The 20,687-nt window shown below is 34.2% G+C and overlaps 2 protein-coding genes across 4 annotated transcripts; one reads left to right on the top strand and one right to left on the bottom strand.

Annotated features, from left to right (window-relative positions):
• Positions 1–738: 738 nt before the first annotated feature.
• On the bottom strand, positions 739–2,636 carry LOC139844761 (plant UBX domain-containing protein 10-like). 2 transcript variants are annotated; one of them, XM_071834988.1, is made up of 4 exons: positions 2,035–2,636; positions 1,342–1,515; positions 1,177–1,254; positions 739–1,099 (listed from the first exon to the last, which is right to left on the bottom strand). In XM_071834988.1, exons 1-4 carry the CDS (start codon positions 2,560–2,562, stop codon positions 869–871), a joined length of 1,011 nt encoding a protein of 336 aa, XP_071691089.1. In that variant the 5' UTR covers positions 2,563–2,636; the 3' UTR covers positions 739–868. The 2 variants fall into 2 exon arrangements, with proteins under 2 accessions (XP_071691089.1, XP_071691090.1); XM_071834989.1 differs by having other exon boundaries at positions 1,177–1,248.
• Positions 2,637–3,125: 489 nt separating this feature from the next.
• Positions 3,126–11,022, top strand: LOC139840162 (protein neprosin-like). 2 transcript variants are annotated; one of them, XM_071830386.1, is made up of 10 exons: positions 3,126–3,240; positions 4,600–4,965; positions 5,176–5,269; positions 7,898–7,985; positions 8,075–8,161; positions 8,276–8,491; positions 9,362–9,526; positions 9,997–10,050; positions 10,151–10,297; positions 10,408–11,022. In XM_071830386.1, exons 3-10 carry the CDS (start codon positions 5,247–5,249, stop codon positions 10,783–10,785), a joined length of 1,158 nt encoding a protein of 385 aa, XP_071686487.1. In that variant the 5' UTR covers positions 3,126–3,240; positions 4,600–4,965; positions 5,176–5,246; the 3' UTR covers positions 10,786–11,022. The 2 variants fall into 2 exon arrangements, with proteins under 2 accessions (XP_071686487.1, XP_071686486.1); XM_071830385.1 differs by lacking the exons at positions 3,126–3,240; positions 4,600–4,965; positions 5,176–5,269 and having other exon boundaries at positions 6,559–7,985.
• The last annotated feature ends 9,665 nt before the right edge of the window (positions 11,023–20,687 follow it).

Raw genomic sequence — 20,687 nt, 5'->3', positions numbered from 1 at the left:
TTTTTTTTACATATTATAATTGCAAAATAAAATAAATTAACATCTTTTAAGAAAGTAAATTATCTTTCTTTTTTCCTTATAATTTTTTGGGTTTTTTCAAAAACTGTTATTAAGAATTAAATTAATGCAAAAAATAATGGCAGCTGAGGTGGTTATTTCTCAAAAATTGATAAATTCATATTAATGTACAAGTTTAATTTTAATGTCCCAATAATCCTAATTTTTCTTTTTCTTTTTCTTTTCTTTTCGTTACATTAGCTTTGCGGTTTTTTTAGTTCATATTGATAATCCAAGTAATGCCAAGTATTAAGTTTTATAACGATCATCGATATATGTAACTGTAAATATATTTCTACGGCAACGCGCGGACTCCCACATACCTAGTTAATTATCAATGTACATAATTTTAGATATGACTATGAATGTGTTCACGATTGTGTGGATGGATGAATTTGTTAATCTTTAAGCTCGACCCGTTTGACTTATTGACATGACCCGTTGTACCTTCCTTTACTTTTGGATTTGTTACTTTAGTTTGTATAGAACTCAATAGGTTTGAGGGATACCACTGAAACTCCTTTTAAAGCTTTGGGTTTATATTGCCGGACTTAAAATTAATTGGAGTATAACTTAACAACCGTTATAAACATTAATATCTAACCCTCAACCATAAATCAATATATCACTATCACCATAATTTGGAGATTCAAAAAAACTACACATCATTAAATTGCATTGATCATTAGAATTAAAAGTTCTCCAAGACTTCATATTTTAACAATATTATTATTACCAGATAACAACTCATTTCTTTAAGCTAACACGGCAGGATACAAACTTGAGCCTTGGTTCTTCCACTACAAATGATCTATTCAAGCTCGATAAACAGAGTTATCTTAGGATAAAATCCAGCATCCTTAAGAGTCATTTCCATTTGATCAACGCCATAAACTTTTCTAGGAAAACTCGATACGAGTTTGTAGTTACTACCAACTCCCGACGTGCCAAGTGAATCAACGAACTTGAAAATGTCTCCGATTTTATCTCTTTCCAAAAACGTTTTCTCCATCCTCTCCCCGTTCGGAAACCGTATTAAAATCTGTAAAAAAAAAAAAAATCCTTAATTAATTACAAGTCCATAAGACAATTGTACATGACTTTGTTTTGTTGACAAACCTGGGCATTTTGTGCTTTGGCATTGGCATTATCTTGATGTTTCTTTTTCCTTACTAGTTGCGACTCTTCCTCCTGAAGCTAAATAATATGTATCAACTTTTTAATTGATATTTTAATATTTTTTAATATTAATATATGGAAGTACTAAAAAATGTTCAGCTGAACCTGATCGGCTAGGAGGGATGTTGAATAAGCGGCGTCCTGTTCTTGTCTCAACCGAATATCAGTCCTCCTCTTTTCTATTTCTTTTGCCCTTTTGTTACCTAAAGATGGTCCTTGTTCCTCCAGTGTTGTTTGAAGTATTTCAAGTAGTTCTTCTGGGGTCATCGGCCCCTCCATCTATAACAAAAGCATTTATAGTTATTTATATTGCAGATAATCCGTTAATGGATGCACTGCCAAAGTCCTACATCGCAAATAGAAACAAACACATGTATGCATATAAAACTTAGGAGAACCCCCCTATATTACCAATTGGCCGAAATCTTTCAAAAATATGCATCTTATATGCCTAAATAGTTGCTATTACTAAACTGATCTAATTAACCATACTTCTAAAACCAACTTTTTAACAGATTACAGATTTTTATTTTTTTAAAATGACTTCAGTGTCATCCCAATCAAATGCAGCATATAGCAAAATGCTAGAAAAATTGATCAGAACAATAAGTCTGACCTGTTAATTTTGTAACTATATGATCAGTACCATCTAAAGAAGACTAAAAGGGTGTTTGAGTAGGCTTAGAAAGCTTAATTTGAGCGCTGTCTAATATAAGCAAATTACCAATGAGCTTATTCAATACTAAAAGGTTCATTAGATTAAAATAAGCAATCAAAATTTGAAATCAGGGTTCTTACTTGTTGAACAACGGCTAAGCTATCGCCCGAATGAGGGACCACAACCGCACAAAATGGGAAACTGGCAGGCCGAAGCATTGTGGCCATATGCAAACCCTCGTCCCTATCGGCAGCCCCACCCCACGACACAAAATTTGCATCAAGAAACTGCACCACCACTTCAGAACACAAAGTATTCTTGCAAAAAGGTGGTGTAAAAGGGTGGTTAGGTGAGTGCAAGTACAGAAACACCAACTTTTGTTCATCTTGAGCCATCTTTAAAACCTCTACGAACCTACATGCGTAGAAAAAGGGATGCACTAGCCCATATTGTTGTTCAAAACTCGCCAGAAAGCCCCATTCGGGTTGAAAAGTGTTGTGGACAGGAACATTTGGTGGCGGAAATTGGTGGTGGTTTCTCGGTCCACCTACGTCCCTCATTAGGTCTAGACCTTGATCCACGGCTCGTGAAATGGTTTGTGGGAGTCTAACCATTCTACGTACTAGTCCGGCGCATGAGGCTTCTAAAATGTCCAGTGGTCTCGACATTTTGGCTCGGGTACTGGTGTCTGGGCTAGAACCAGGACTAGAATCATATGTAGTAAGTCGTTAGGTGATAAAAGTAGAACTAATCAATCAAGTAACTGGGAATCCAATGTTGTATGGATTGTTACTTTTTGACTATTTGAGCCATTTGCAATAGGTTTTTGTTTTGCTGTAACTTTTTATCACAATCATCATGTAATTTTGTTCTTTTAAATGACCATTTGAAAAAAAGTGAATATAAGTGAATATTTTATGGGGACATCTAAAAGTAGACTAAAACTTATGATCTATACTTCTATATCTATACCATATATAATAACAAAAATAAAAATAGATCATTTTAAGTTGCTTCAACTAATCCTAGCTATTCATTAATTAATGATAACTAATCTAGACCATTCATTTTTCACTAATCTTCACTATGACCTCATAATTAAGTACTTGATTTGTTTGATTACCAAATTACCCTTTTGTTAAAAAAATTGGGCGGCCTCTCAATCTAATTTTAGGGTCTCAATAATTGGTTCACATTCAACATTTTACCAAAAAAAAAAAAAAAAAAAAAAAAAAAATTCTAAATCCTCTCAACCCATTACACAACGTCGATCAAACTCAATCGTCAATCAAGCAATTCGTTTCGAGATGATTCATTCAACCAATTCCATCGCAGAAATCAAATCGGTACGAATTTATCTAATCTGTTAATTTGTTTATCTAATACTCCAATATAGTAGATAAAGAATCAAAAAATTTACACTGATCTAACTCATATGAGGGTATCTTCAACATTGCAAAGTTGAATACAAACCATCTTGCTAGTGACGATTGAGTTGATTTCTACATTGGATTATTGAATTATATGTTATATGTGTCAATTATGAAACCCTAATTTGAGCAAATTATGATAATTTATGTATCGATTTATATGGTATCTGTGTGTATTATGCAACCCTAATTTGAGCTTATTATGATTTATATGTTATTTGTGTGAATCGATATATATGTATTTAGTTTTTGATAGATGCTGGATTGGGAGAGAGTAAAGAAGAAACTATTAATATGTTGAAAATTTGGGTTGAATTAAACAGGCACTATGAATTATTTAATCCTATAATTTGTTACATTTCATTATAGTTTTTATACCTCTTATTATTATTATGGACTTATTTAGATGTGGAATATCATACAATGACTGCATTTAACTTTTGGGGTTTCATGTATGGGTTAAGGTTTGATTGTTTGAATTTTAATCCGCATGGTTCACTTACACTTAATTATATATTTGTGTATAATGAAATTTTAATCCTATAATCCATTGTATGTTTACTTACACTTAATTATATATTCGTGTATGGTTTCTATTGAATTCTTGCATGCTCTTGAAACGATTTGCACTATTAGATATAGATATTTTTCTTACAAAGTTGAGAATCAGTAACAGAACATAACACTATCGAGTTGAAACCTGGGCGTGAATCTACTTATTAAGATATGACTATAATTGTTAGTTAATAATCAATATCAAATAAATATGATTAAGTTATTTACAGAGTATAGAATTAGTCTGTAAATTCAGTTTAGGGACTGCTGTTTTGTTTACACATGTTCAGTCAAGGCGTATGCGTGAATTTCGGCAACGCCATTCAAGGTCAATTTAGATTTGGAAAATTGGTTTAAGGTTTTTTAAGTGCTACTGATTTTCAGGTTGTTGTACATGTTGAGTTTACACTAGGTGGGTTGGCTTGTGTATTATGTTTGTCTTATTTTTATAGGGTTTCATTTGGGCGGGTCAATTCTGAGTTGAATGTGTACGGAGTATGTTATATTGAAGTGACTTTTTCTATCATTGTGGCATTTAAGTATGTTTCCTTGAGTTACTTGCAACCTATCAGTTCATACCGTTTAACCTTTATAAGCTGACTTTTTAATTTTTGACCCATTTCAAATATTACATTTAGTACAGGTTATGATGGTTTTTATCAACCAGAATATATTCAAGTCTGCACTAATCCATAAATTTGTTCGTTTTTCATTTTACAGATTTTGATATCATTTTGCATTGGTACCTTTGGTTATATTGTAAGTTAAGTTTTGTCCCCTTTCACCGCATCACACGAAGCGAACGATTCAAGTTCTTCCAGTTCTTCTTATGTTAGCTTTAACGACAAAGCTCCAATGTTTTGGTCCAAGTTTTCACACTTTGTTGTTCCAGGTATTGGAACCACATCGATTCCTTGGTGATGCACCAAGCTAGTGATAGTTGAGCCGCTGTGCTACGGTATGCATTGTGATTTTTTTTACGATATGGCGATCCGTTCTTTAGAGCATGTTTTGAAGTACGGGGAACAGAATATCAGAAAAGCCGTTCCGTTAGCTCTTGGTCTCCTATGCATTTCGAACCCAAAGGTCCATATTTTGAAACTAATTAGCAAATACCTTTTGTTATATTTGATGATAGGATGTAGTGGATTGTGTGGTTAATGAAGCTTTTTGTTATTGATTTTACAAGGTGGACTATATATATAATATTGACATACGTGGGTCACTTACAAATTTAATTAGCTCGGGTTAAAATTGGACAGTAATTTGAACTAATCTTTTGTTTGTGGACACCAGAAAATAAAGCTTAAAAGTTAAAAAGTCACAACAGAGACACACCTGATGCTTTTCAAACTGGAGCTCAAGCTATGAAAGCAATGCAAAAGGCTGTGTAAGTTCTAAATTCTATTATGGTGCACAACATGCACTAATTTGGTTGTGCATTATTGAACTTTTGCATTTATAATAGAGTCAAAGTGGGCGGGTTAGGTGATGATTTAAATAATGTAATCGGTTGAACTGGGTCAAGTCGAGTAGACCTGATACATTTTTTGTCGGTAGTTACGTTTTTTTAATAGAAAATTGTGCATGTCAAATACAATATGCAAAAGTTCGCTAATTTCTATAACAATATGTACTTTCAAATTGTTCACATTTTACATTACTGATTTGTTTTGTATATCAGAGATAATTTTAACTTGAATCAACCCATCTATAAGTGGGTGGGTCGAAATGGGCCCACTAATCATAGTTGTTTTACCTTGCAGTTCATTTATGTCTGTGGTTGGGAGATAGATTTCACTCACTTGCCCGGAAAATGATTTGTTGATAGAGGAGACTATAATTCGATGACAAATTTCACAACAAATTTCATGTTCAAAGTTTATTTTTTATAATAATTCAAACTATTATTTTTTGGTAATAATTAAAACTATCTAAAAATAATAATAATTGTATCGTCTAATCATTTATAAATCATAATTTATTCTTGATTAGTTTCATGAAAAAGCTCCGCGAATTCGCGGGTATTATTCGATAGCTTTATTATATGATTTCGTCCGTTAACTCGCAACCATTCAAATAATATCAGATATTAGTTTATGAAGTTTCAAATTACTTCTTGATTAGTCTCATAAATTAGCCCTGCGAATTCGCGGGCGTTAACCTAGTTCATGTTTATAGATTTTGATTATATTACACAATTTAACTTGATAGGTATTGATTGTTTAACATTAACTGCATAACGTACAAACCACTAAAGAACCATAGGTATTGATTGTATTACACAATTCAACTTAACATTCAAATAACACAATACATTCAAACTAATTGAAGTTCTCAAAAATGTACAATATCATCTGCAAGTTATCTTAACAAATTTAATCCAGATTACAAAGTCCTAAACCTAAAAAGAAACCAACTTTATATGTTTATTGAGTTGTACTTTATGAATTAAAATTTATATATGTTTATTGAGTTGTACTTTATTCATTAAAATTTGCACATTGCATTGGATTTATTAGTACTTGAAATTAAAAACAAAAATCATATACCATTTTTCAATGTAGTGTAAGAATCATTTGGATTTAATAAAAGGGAATGTTTCCTTTACAAAAAAAGGGATGATTCTCACACACACTTTTTTGATCCTCACACACCTATTTTAACCTTTTACTCTTCTAATAATACTCAATTGTTATTCTAATAATACTCAATTAGTGTGTGAGGATAAAAAAGTGTGTGTGAGAATCATCTCCTTAAAAAAAAATGAATAATGACACTTTATAGGCTAAATATATTTACAAAGAGCACTATCCCCTTCTTGAAGCATGGGATCTTTTTGAAAAGAATAGAGACCAAATAAAGTTGTGTAGAACTCTACAATCGCTTTATCATTTGTGTTTTGTAAAAATATATAATATATAATATCCTGGTGCTTAAATTTGAAGTGCAAGAAAACTATGCAACACTAATTTGTACCTATTGCATCATATATGGTGTGCATTGTTTTGGATTTAAGAATTTTGGCTCTAAACTAATTATCACAAGATGATCTACTCATTGACGTGGTGACAGAATTTTGATCAGTGATCAATGAGAACATCGTTGTTGAAAGTATAGATGAGTGAAAGGCAGTATTCCGGACAACATTTTAGAATTAAGATATGCCCACAAATACCATTTTCAACTAAGAATGAAAGGGAAAAACAATGAACAGAGCAGCATTGTCTTTTTATTTTTTTAAAAATTAATATACGCCCACATAAACAGAGCAGCATTGTGTGTCAGACTCTGCTCTAGAAAGCCGATTGAAATGCTATTACAGAGTTGTAAATGCCATCTTAAGACATTTTTATCCAAAACACAAACATGTTCTCTCCATGTATGCTCTTAAACTATATTACTCCGTAATTATTAAGTATCCTTATTATTATTCATATGAATTAGTATTAGTTTCGCGAAGTCATTGGTTATAAAATAAGTACTGTACTACATACTAAAAGTATGAGTAATAAACAAACAATTAAATGTAAAAATAAAAAATAAAAAAATTGACCACTGGGTTGTTAATGGTTTTTAAACCCCACATCTCTAATGGAAATGTAGGCTGGTTCTGTATGTCAGTGCCCATGACCGAAGAATCTTAAATAGAAGGGAAAAAAAAGTACATTTATACATGTCTTATTGTATCTATATCTCTCTCCATTTAAAACAATCACAAACTCAACTCTTGTATTTCAAACGTTGTGATCTGGACAAAAATTAGGAACAATCCAATTGTTTCTTGTTCTTGTTGTTTGTTTTTTGTTGATCATAATAATATCTTACTCTGCATACAAAAACATATTAAAGTCAAGTTAGTTAAGTATAATACCACCAAGCATAGATATTATTTCTTTAATATCTATGTAAACATGGTTTATTGTTTTTCTTTCAAATCCACATTAATATTCACACTTGTTTGTATCTTGTTATTGTCTGTTTTTGTTTGTGAATCTGTTCCACTAAATGAAACAAGATTTAAGCCAATGGAAGAGTTGAAGAAGATGATAAGAGTTAGAACTCATTTGAAGAAGATCAATAAACCTTCAGTCAAGACCATACAGGTTGACTTTTAGCTATATTGACTTGACTATTTTTTGTTTATTTATGAGTTTTGACAATATTGGTTTGTTTTTATCTGATGTGATAACAGAGTCCTGATGGTGATTTGATAGATTGTGTTGTTTCTCATCTTCAACCAGCCTTTGATCATCCTAAACTTAAAGGACAAAAGCCATTGGTATTCAACTAATAACTATTAAAACAAAAGAATTAAGTTGAGAGTTAATTGTGTTCCATTGAAATTTTGATTTGAAGAATGTAATGGATTAAAGTAATGTTATAAAAATAACAGGAAGGACCATCTGAGAGGCCAAAGGGCCATAACTCAAGTAATAATGAAATATATGAGACAGTTCAACTATGGGCAGAATTGGGATATTGTCCGGAAGGGACTATTCCTATCAGAAGAACTACTGAAAAAGACGTTTTACGAGCGAGTTCGTTGCGAAGATTTGGAAGAAAGATCAAAAGAGGTGTAAGACATGACACCATGAGTGGTGGGCACGAGGTTAGTTTAGTCTTTTACAATGACTGGTTTGTGTTTAATTTGCAAGTGTTTATAATAAACTAGCCACTATACATTGTTAGGAAAAATGTCATTTTTCATCATTTGATCTGTTAATTTTCTTAATAACTATACTATATGCTTCTGATTATTCAAAATCACAACGTTCGCTTTCAAAATGAACATACAAATGTTAGAAATCGGGTATGAATTGACTGCCGGATTCGTTCTTGAATCGTGTAATCACTATCTCTATAAAGTATTTCGACCCTACGATTGCCACGGTTGCACGAAATCTTTACAGGGATCAAACAAGAACGCAATCAGTGTTTTGGGCAACGAAATCACTGATCAAATTGTTAGAGAATATGTGTGTGTTTCTGTTGGTTTTTATGAATGCAGAATGAATGAACAAAGACGTTCATAAACTGTTGATAGGAAAACAGTTAAACCGAAAGGGTGTAACCCTTCAGTTTTGGCGGGAAAATCGGTTATACCAAAAGACATACCTGTTCGCTGACACTTATTCGAACGCAACTTTTCTAGCCAGGGGCGCTGCCCCTTGGACCCCGCCAGGGGCGCTGCCCCTTGGACCCCGCAAGGGGGCGCAGCCCCCTTGACCCCTGCATTTTACGCGACAGTTAGTAGCCAACTCTTACGGGCGTGTACTCCACACTCTCCGAACCCGTTGGTAAGTATAGCTAGCTAACACCTGCATTCAAGTAAATCGCAACTAACTAAAATGTACGTTGGATGACACTAAAATCACCAACAACAAACACCCTCTAAATCAAATCAAGTGATCAACCTTGATGATAATATTTTGTTGTTTATTGCAATGACTAATAATGAGATGCAACCTTTGAATTGTAGCATGCAGTTGCTTATGTAAATGGAGATGAGTATTATGGAGCTAAGGCCAACATGAATGTATGGACACCTGAAGTTACAGATCCGTATGAGTTTAGTCTTTCACAATTATGGGTCATATCCGGTTCATTTGGCAATGATCTCAATACCATTGAAGCCGGTTGGCAGGTAACGTTTATATAGTAAGTAACTAAGTATTTATTTATGTAGTAGTGCATCTCACCGAGTCACAACTATATAAGTTTGGAAAAATGCCATAAACGTAAATTAGGCTAAAGGGTTGAAAATGACAGACTCCAAAGATTGTATTGTATTCAATAATTATACGGAGTATTAATTATTGAAATAACGTGTAATCGTAGGTGACATAATGATTCGTTGCTATATTTTTTCTAACGTAAGTGTTCTGAGTCAGCCATCCGAACCAGACCCATGTAAAAGAAGTGAAAGAGCACTATTTTTGAAAAAAAAGTTCTGGGTCTGACTCACCCATTTTGCCACCTTTAGTTTACAAAGGAAAGACAAAGGCGTAATTTTTGTTCAAACATGGATTGAATAATGTGACAGCTTATCAAAGTATTTATTCACATGATCCTTAAACATGTTCGCTTAACGATCTACTCTTCATATTTCTTCAGGTTAGCCCTGAGTTATACGGAGACGGTTTTCCTAGATTTTTCACCTACTGGACTGTAAGTAATTTCACATTTCTTATCAACCGTAATTTATAATTATATACATGTAGGTATTTTTACAAAAAAGGGCTAATATATATTTCTTTAAAAAAATCAGACTGATGAATACCAAGCCACGGGATGTTATAACTTGCTATGTTCAGGAATCGTTCAAACAAACAATAGAATTGCTATTGGTGCAGCAATCTCTCCTAGGTCATTTTACAACGGCGAACAATTTGATATCAGTGTTATGATATGGAAGGTAATGTTAATATTCTTAGTTGATGCTACTTAATAAATGCCTTTTACTTTATTCAATGAAGGTTACATGAATTTTGCTAGTATTAAAAATGTTTTCATTATTTTGTGTAGGACCCTAAAGACGGACATTGGTGGCTCCAATTTGGGTCTGGGGAGATTATCGGATATTGGCCATCTTTCTTGTTTAGTCATTTGCAAAAACATGCAAGTATGGTACAATTTGGTGGGGAGATAGTGAACTCGGGATCAAATGGTTACCACACATCAACGCAAATGGGTAGTGGTCATTTTCCCGATGAAGGTTTTGGTAAAGCAGCGTATTTTAGGAATATGCAGGTTGTTGATTGGGACAACAGTTTGCTTCCTTTAGTAAATTCACAATTGCAGGCTGATAAATCAAGTTGTTATGATATAAAAGAAGGCCAAAATAATGAATGGGGGAATTATATTTATTATGGAGGTCCAGGAAGAAATGCAGGTTGTCAATAGAGAAAATTGCATAGTATTATTATTAACCTTTTCTCGTTACATGATTAATTCATTCCTAGAGTTAGTTAGTAGATGATTTTGATTTTTTTTACTACAAAAAGTCCCTTCTTATCTGTGTTAGTCTAACAGAAGTCCATTTTATGGGGTCGTGTATATATGTATTAGGGGCAACTGATTGGTGATGTATTATGATTTGTAAGGTATTAAACTTTAGTTTTCTGAGTAATTTACAACTAACGTAACGATCTTGAAAACCATTTTAATATAACGTCAACAGGGTTGAAGATCTACGTTTGGGTATTGAAGGGAATGTTAGTATCGGTACTTTCGGTAGTGGACGGTTATCACATCGTATGGTTTAACTTGAGTTACTTAAAGTTACAGTGGAAACTCGCATCAACGGGTATGCCCGCCAACCCAAAAGTTACTCGAATAAGTTAACACATATGATGCGATATCCATCCACCACCGATATTTACAGAGTTGTTGGGTATCGAGTTTGTGGGTTGATGAGTTTAAATAAATATATAAAGACATGTTGGCGTAGTGATGAGTAATAATTGTTAAACAATGTAAATCACGATAGAACATATTATTAATCAACTATACATACAGTACGATAAAAACCTAATACATAGAAACTCTAACGAACCCTAAGCCCACAATACGTTTGGGCTGGGTCATATGCAAACCTTAGTTTAATACTTTTCTGAGTCCGAACGACAAAATCGTGAAAGTTTTGACTAAAAGGAAACGTCACATGGAAAAAAAAATTCCCTTGTTTGTTGCACCAAATAAACGGATATTTGCTGATAAAGTTGCATATTGCTTGATTGCGTACTCCTTTTCCGATGGTAGATAAATGAAAAAAAGAAAGAAAACAAAGGATAGAAAAACATCTAGCCACAAGATTTTAAGGGCTTTGGAATTGATATACGTACCACGTGATTTTAATTTTTTTTTTTTTTTTTTTGAAAGGCAAGGTTAGTTGTTAGTTGTTAGACTCGAACTTGGGTCACTCTCGAATCCATGAAACATGGATACCAATGAAGCACGTGATTTTAATTGGTAAAGTATTGAGATTGTGTTTGCATTTGAGCCGCGACTACTTGAATAAGTTTTAATTTCTGAAGGGATATTAATTGCCTTTGTCGCGAGAAATTGGATATTAAGAAGATTGTAGGGTAATTCAAGATAATGAGATTTTGATCTGCCAATTCTAGGATTTTGGGTAGGTTGATTTTAACAGAGTGATATAAGACCATTCGTAATGATAGCAAGTAACGTCGTTACTTGCATACGTGGATCAAAAGAGACGCCAACCTCCTCCGTAATGGTGTGTCACTTATGGTGTTTTTGAGGGTGGTGTTTCTTTCCAACACCAAAAGTAACCCCGTTTCTTAGTTTTTTTTTTTTTTTTGATTTTTTATTATTTTAAAAATATTATTTTTACCCTCTTTTAATATTTAACCCAATTATATTTTAACACATCATCACAATACTCCTAACTAACAACTTGACAAATATTTATCATAATATGGTGAGAGAGAAAATGTGTGAGAGAGAAAATCTTAGAGAGAGAAAATCATGGGGAAAAAACTCTACGTTTGGGTACTCATCGAGAGGTGAAGACGATGGCAAGGAGGGATGGTCGAAACAACGAGGGGCACGCAGAGGGAACTACTACAGTGACCGTCCGACGAGATGTAATCAATCTTCACTGACTTCATTTATGTTTTACAATTTTCCGAAAACGTGGGGTGTTTCAGATCTTTGGAAGGCTTTTAGTAAATGGGGCTTGGTTAAAGATGTCTACATCTCAAGAAAAAGGCTACAAAATGGTCATCGATTTGGTTTTGTTCGGTACGAAGGCGTCAGTAACATTGAAACCATGCTATCTCACCTCAACAAGATGCAACTACTTGGCTGGGGTTTAAAGGCATACAAAGCAAAAGAAAGGAATGATAAATCGATGGGTGGCCGTAATATGAACAACCATGATGATTCGAGGTTTGATAGAAAGGCTAAGAAAGAGGAAGTGGTTTGGAGAATGAACATCTCCAAAGAAACAAAAGGCAATCAATATATGTGGAAGGAAATCTTTAAAGGGGACACAAACGAAAATGTTAATCCCAGGAATGCAGTTTTTGAGTCTCTTAACCCCACACCTGTTGAAGCGTACCCCATGGAAGACATCCTTCAACATAATCATCATCTTAAACAACAACATTATCACAAATATACTGGAGAATCTAAATCCATGGGGCACAATGCTTCAGATAGGGGTCAAGGACTTGGTTCCGATGGTGATGGGAAGGTCCATTCTAGGGTTGTTATACTAGACGACTCAAATGACAACAATGGCTTGTTAACATTTTCGTTAGTTGGTGAGGTGATTAATTATGGGATACTCCAACAATTCAAACGTCTGTGTGAAGTAGAAGGGTTGTATGTTGATATTAAATACTTAGGTGGGTTACAGATTCTGCTTATTTTCAATAACGAATAGGCGGGTTGTACTATCCTTGAAAACGAGCATCATGGCATTAAGCGATGGATACAAAACTAAAGGAGGTGGGATAATTCTTACGTGTATCCGGGAAGGATAACATGGATAAAAGTGTATGAGGTACCTGCTCCGGTCTGGAATGAGGCTACATTCGCTAAAATTGGAAGATCATGGGGTTCGGTGATTGAGAAGGACAACTGTAAATTAGAAGGTAATCAAAACCTTACAATGGGAAAGATACTTATACACGTTACTCACCCTGAAGGCGTTAATGATGCAGCTTTAGTTCAACATGGTGATATAAAATTTTACATTCATGTAATTGAGGATATGCAAAGCATTATTCTCATGGATATGGAAGAAGTGGAATCGGATAACAAAGACGATAACTCGATCAAATAAGGAGGGTCTGATAATATGGAAGAAGACGCCATCTATTCTTCTGATGATGAGGAACCACCAGCCACATTTCTGGTAGACTCATCGAAATCCAAGAATGGTTCGAAGAGGGTAGAAACAGAAAAGTCACTTTCCCATACCCCAAAAAATTTTACAGATTCCAAAAACCCTATTAAAGAGGGCACTTTTGAAAAAGAAACCTCATGCTCATGCAATCAAGGCATGCGTGATGTTGAATTTAATAACGTTTCAAATGACTAACGCGGTTAAACTTGTTTCAAATGAAAACCTTGTTAAAGAAAGCACTTTTGAAAAAGAAATCTCATACACATGCAATCATGAAGACAAGTGTTATTTGGAATTTAATAACGTGGGTCCAGTTCAAATGAATAATGCGGCTAATCTTGTTTCAAATGAAAACATTATCAAAGAAGGAACTTTTGAAAAAGAAAACTCATGCACATGCAATCATGAAGACAAGTGTGATGTGGAATTTCATAATGCGGGTCCTTTTCAAACAACTAATTCGGATAAACAAGTTTCAAATAATAACGAGGGACTACTGGATTTTAATTTTAATGGGCCTCAATCAATTGGGTCTACAGTAAACTTATGGGACATTGAAATTAACGGTAGCCCAGAGCAAATTATAACAACCCTCATTTTTCCATTCTGAAGTGACTAAAATGCCCTTAGAGTTTTACCAGGTTGTTTTGTATATTTTAGTTAGGGTTGTTATCCGTTCATAATTAATGATCTTAATTAATACTTTAATTTATTAATTAAAACCCAAACCCTAATATTATTTAAAACCCTAAACCTAACCCTATACATTAAATGCTCAACCCTAATACCATTTAATATTAAATAATAAACCCTAACCCTAATACTAAATTAATAAAATAAACAATATGTAATAAATTAAATGTGACATCTATATGAATTAAAAATTTATGAGAACTAAGTAAAAATTTATAAAGAAATGGGCTAATCAGTAAATTAATAAATAAAATGTATTATAAATAAATGTAACTAAAAAAATATAAAACATATAAATAAACTAAAATGCCAAAAATATATAAAATAAAAAAAATAGGAAACTAAACTTTATCATTAAGCTAAAACAATCCTAGTCTAACCCAAAAATTACTTCTTGATCACCAAGTTAACTTGGAATCCTAGCATGAATCCAACACTTGTTCAACTCTATAAAAAGCCTCATGTTGCATCCCAAAAATAAACCACAAAATCCCACTTTGCCTTGCTTGCTTAGTCGACAGAAAAACTGCAACCTTCCCTCCTTTTTAGTCGACTGGTTTCCAGTTTCTTTCCCTCTATTTTTGTCGACTAAAGCAGCCTTCAAAACCTGCTGTTGCAGTCGACATTCACCACCACAAAACAGCCCTTTAAACCACCTTCAATCGCCACTTTTTCCTGCTGTTATTTAGCTCCTGTTTTCGCCATCAAACAGCCCAAGAATCTGTCATTGCTGCTGCATTTTTCTTTCTGTTTTGTTGCTGCATCTGTTGCTATTTCAGTCGTGACCAGGAAACCCCAAAAACCCACCCAAATCGCCACCTTTTGATCCTGTTTAGCTGCTGCCTGTGGTGTTTCTTACGAGCCAAAACAGACCCCAATTGGGTCGAATTATTGTTGTGTTTCTCTGCTATAAACAGCTTCTGTTTTGGGTCTCCATCACCACCTTGTTCTTGATCTCTACCCTATTAAGGTATACCTAAAACCCTAGCTTAACCCTACTTCCTTAATCTATTACTTTTAATATACTATGTTGATTAATATTAATCTTGTTCTTGAAGTTAAGGTTATTGAATCATGTTTATGATTATAAATAAAAGTGTTAGTTTATGAATGTGATGAATAAGATTGTTAAATTAAAAAGTATGATTGATAAGAAAATAGTTAATAAAGTTAAAAGATAATGTTCGTGATCAATAAGTTTAAGTTTGATAAAAGTTATGATGATCATAAAATTTGTTTAATAAGTTAAAGATTATGAACATGAATAATTATTATGATTTAAATAGATTATGATTTATCTACATGATTAAAAGTTAGGGTTAATGAGATAATGATGATTAAAAGTTAAAGATTATGAATGTGAATGATTAATATGATTCATGATTATGATAATAGGTTATGATTTTATGTGATGTTGATTTATAAATAATGATAACGATACATGCATGTATGCATGCATACGTATGTATGTACATATATATAGGTAGGTATATACTTGTGTATATATTTAGGTGTATACATACATGTATATGTATGTGTATATATGTATGTATATGTACGTGTGTGTGTGTATGTATGAGTGTGTATATGTACCATGTATATATTATAAGAATTACAAAAGATGATAAGCAGTTATATATATATGTACGTACCACATTTACCTTAATGTATATATAACACTTACATATATTATACATATATATCGCATAGTTATGAACACATATATGTATAATAAAAATAAAGAATATATGTATGTATCACATAGGTGTATATTTATATATGTAACATATAATGATAAGATAACATAATAGTTGATTAATTAGAGAATAATACTATTATTAGTATAACTTATACACTTAACTATATAATAACACTTAATTACACTAAGTATATTACCACCTATATATGTATAACTAATAAGTATATAAATAACTTGTTATGTGTATACACTTATAACGTGAAGGTTATAATTAAAGATAGCGTACAAAGACTACAAACATCACCACTACTTGTGGCTTAGGGTGATCCTTATTGCCATTATGGGACACGTTTGTGGATCTCGAATGCCAAGACTTAGATTCTGGTCAAGAGTCCTGGGCGCCCGGTAACAACTGATCATTTGAGTTACTTGCATGATAGCAACGAAGTTTGGGCGAGATTGTACAACATCTTTGTTAAGAATTATAACCCGGACATTCTTAAACTAGAAGCTTACTATAAGTGGAAGCTTTCCATAAATAGTAGGTTTCTAAAAATAGAAACTTTTGAGAAATAGGAACTTTTCTCGAAAACCGTCACTATTAATATAGTTTGCTATATTAATAAACAAACTTTATGTCTATTAGACATTGACTAATCAAAGGTTATATCTCTAGGTTGAGATCTCCGAACACATACACCGTTCTTACATCTTGCGTGGAATTACTTACTTGCTGCTAAGGTGAACTTCATAGCCCTCTTTTTACTTTTCTTAACTGTTTTATAAACTTTGGGGTGAGACACATGCTTACTTTAATTGATTTACAATTTAGACACAAGTACCTAAACTATTTGATATGCAAATTTGTGAAACTTTTGTTAAACATGTATTTATTGTTACATGCAAATTGTAGCGACCCTGACAAATCGTCAAATGACGGCGTCATCTACGTATGGTCCCATTACATGGTCGTAAGTCTTTATAACAAAGTTTGACCGAAAAGTATGTCGCATTCATTTCATAAATAAGGGTGTTTCAAAGTTTACAAAAGTAGTTTCCATAACAAGTACATAACAATGTTTAAAGTTTGTATGAAACACATGCGACACGATTAAAAGTAGTCAAAAAGACGCTCCACGTATGCAAGTATACTCGACATCCAATGCAAGTATCAAATAGTATGAGCGGAAGCATGTATCACCTAAGTTCAAGGACCTGAGAAAAACATAGAGAAAACTGTCAACGAAAACGTTGGTGAAATCATAGGTTTAAATAAATAAATGAGTAATAGTAAGTTGAACCACAAGATTTGCAACATCGATAAAGCCATAGTACATTCTAAAAGTTAATATTCACGAGCACCCAATTATCAAAGCTTAACGTTCCGTCCGTTGAATACCCCATCAATTAGTGCTAGAACAACACTGTTCCCGAAAATATATTTCATTCGTAAACGGTAGCGAACCGTTTGAATGAGGGTTTGTCAAACCCATATGGCCATATAACATAAGTTCTCGCTTACACCATCTGATGTAACTAATGATAATCGGATTGAGGATTTTCGTTCTAAACTCGTATGTAGAATGTTTGTTTTCCCGTTCTTGTGTTCACTTAGTTCAAAAGAATCGTTTATGTTTTCTCATCCCAAAAGTAAGTTTAAAAGAGTAAAAGTGGGACTATGATCTCACCTCGAGTGCACGAGTATAAAAGTACTTCAACAAGTAAACGTGTGCATGAAAGTTGCTTAGCCTTGACCTAAACAAGTAAGTTATATCAATTAACCGGTTACGACACAAGGTCGGGTGAAATGTGTTCAATTAGTCCTATGGCTCGTTACGACTCGAATAGTATAGCATGTGAATCACGTTGTCAAGTTTCATGCAAGAATCAAGTATAAAAGCATGTTAGAACGATTGTAATAAAGTTTGAGTTGACATTTCAAAACCTTACCATTAGAAAGGAAATCTTATTACGTTTCCAACGATATTTGATTCATCGAAAACGGAGTTACGGTCAAAAAGTTATGGCCAAAACAAGTTTGCTGAAGTTCGGATGAAACAGGCAATTGTCACGGCGCGACAAATTGCTCCGCGGCGCGACAAATGCCTATGTTGAAGGTCAGAAGGCTTGAAAAACATGTTCTAAAATCACCCTTTGGGCCACGGCGCGACAAATTGCTCCGCGGCGCGACAATGGCCGTGGCCTGGTCCCTGGCCTGTTTCACTTGTTCAAGGCTTGGTAAAATTTCAAACAAACGCAAAACTCAAACCGTAAACAATTAGGAAGCGTATCTTATACCGTTGGAAAGCTCTTTTGACAAGGAACACAACTAAACATGTTTCATCAAACAAAAACAACATTTTTCATAACCGATTTCTCGTCAAGTGATCGTTTAAAAGTCCATTTTCAAAGTTTCAAGTTCATCAATTGCATTTTAAGTTTCGGGAATCCAATTTACACATACGATATGCCGTTTCGAAGGTAATTAAGCATACAATACAACTAATCACTAACAATTAACATTCCATGGCATTCAAGCATCAAAATTTCATGTCAAGAACTATCAAACCCTAGTCAAACATCACAAAATCAATATTCATGTTTTTGAAGTTTTCTTAATCAACCCACGCATCAAAACGAAGCTAGTGATACTAGTAACACAATTAAAACATGCACTTTAACAATCTAACAACATTAACTCATCCAAAATCAAGGATTAAGCAAACCCATTTCAAGTTCATGCTAGTTACTCCAAAAACAACAAATCGAGCAAACCAAACATATATTCATGTTAGACTTGAGCCATAGACACTAACTAACAACTTTATAACTCAAAAATCTCAAGAACACATAAAATTAGTGATTTTAGAAAGTTACCCAAATGCAAAGAAATCGGTATGGAATCGAAGAGGAGATCACGAGGAGTCCAAATATGTAATTTGTTTTGATCGAATCCTTCTTGAACGAATTTGGATGATGAATTGCTTTATGGAGAAATTAGAGAAAAGGTGGAAGTAATTTAGAAAAAGGAAAAATGAAAGGATAATTGTGGGGAGGTGGTTGACTAGTCAAATGGCTAGTCACCATTTTGGGGTTTTGGCAAGACAAGTCCCTCTAGTTGTAATCGGGTGCGTTAATTTACCTAAACAAGATAAATTGAAACGCGTATTAACGGAAAATGTTATATACATATAACGGAGTTTAAAATAGTATAACGGAGAAATAAACGGAAAAAGGCGGGATGTTACATTACCTACACCTTAAAAGAAATTTCGTCCCGAAATTTAAGTAGGCGTAGTAGTCGTTGTTTCTTCCTCGAGATCTTGCGTTTCCGAATTCACGAATAGATGAGGATACTTCCCTTGCATTTGATCTTGTCTTTCCCAAGTAAACTCGGGTCCTCTATTGGCATTCCAACGAACCTTAACAATCGGGATTCGGCTTTGTTTCAATGTCTTGACGGAGGTGTCCACAATTTCAACCGGTTCCTCCACAAAATGAAGTTTGTCATCGATAGTAAGTTCTTCGAGAGGGATGACGATATCGGGTTCGGCAAGACACTTTTTCAAGTTAGATACATGGAAGGTAGGATGAACGGAGTTCAATTGAGGCGGAAGATCTAAACGATAAGCAACGGTTCCAATACGCTCCAAGATTTCGAAAGGACCAATATACCGCGGATTTAGCTTCCCGCGTTTCCCAAAACGGATTACACCCTTCCAAGGTGCGACTTTTAACATTACTCGGTCACCGACTTGAAATTCAAGATCGTTGCGTCGTTTGTCGGTATAGCTCTTTTGACGACTTCGGGCCGTCCTAAGCCTATCTCGGATTTGAACGATTTTCTCGGTGGTTTCGTGAATGAGTTCGGGTCCGGTGATTTGCACGTCGCCTACCTCGGCCCAACAAAGAGGTGAACGACATTTGCGGCCATATAGCGCTTCAAAAGGTGCGGCTTTAATACTCGCGTGATAACTATTGTTGTAAGAGAACTCGGCGAGAGGTAAGTGCTTGTCCCAAGCTTTTCCGAAATCAACCACGCAAGCTCGTAACATGTCCTCTAAGGTTTGAATTGTACGTTCGCTTTGTCCATCGGTTTGAGGATGATATGCGGTGCTCATGTCCAAACGCGTTCCCAACGCTTCTTGTAACGTACGCCAAAATCTAGAAACGAAACGGCCATCTCGGTCGGAGATAATCGATAAAGGTACACCGTGTCGGGCTACGATCTCCTTAATGTAAAGTTGTGCAAGTTTCTCCATTTTGTCCGTTTCTTTCATGGCAAGGAAGTGTGCGGATTTGGTGAGACGGTCAACAATAACCCAAATGGTATCATAACCGCCCGTCGTTTTTGGTAGCTTGGTGATAAAATCCATCGTTATCCTTTCCCACTTCCATTGCGGGATCTCGGGTTGTTGAAGTAGTCCGGACGGTCTTTGGTGTTCGGCTTTGACTTTGGAACATGTCAAACACTTGGAAACATAAGTAGCTACGTCCCTTTTGATGTTCGGCCACCAATATAGTTGTTTAAGGTCG

The sequence above is a fragment of the Rutidosis leptorrhynchoides genome, chromosome 4 (genome assembly GCF_046630445.1).
Source record: "Rutidosis leptorrhynchoides isolate AG116_Rl617_1_P2 chromosome 4, CSIRO_AGI_Rlap_v1, whole genome shotgun sequence".
NCBI lineage: Eukaryota > Viridiplantae > Streptophyta > Magnoliopsida > Asterales > Asteraceae > Rutidosis > Rutidosis leptorrhynchoides.
This window is presented reverse-complemented; position numbering and strand designations above follow the sequence as displayed.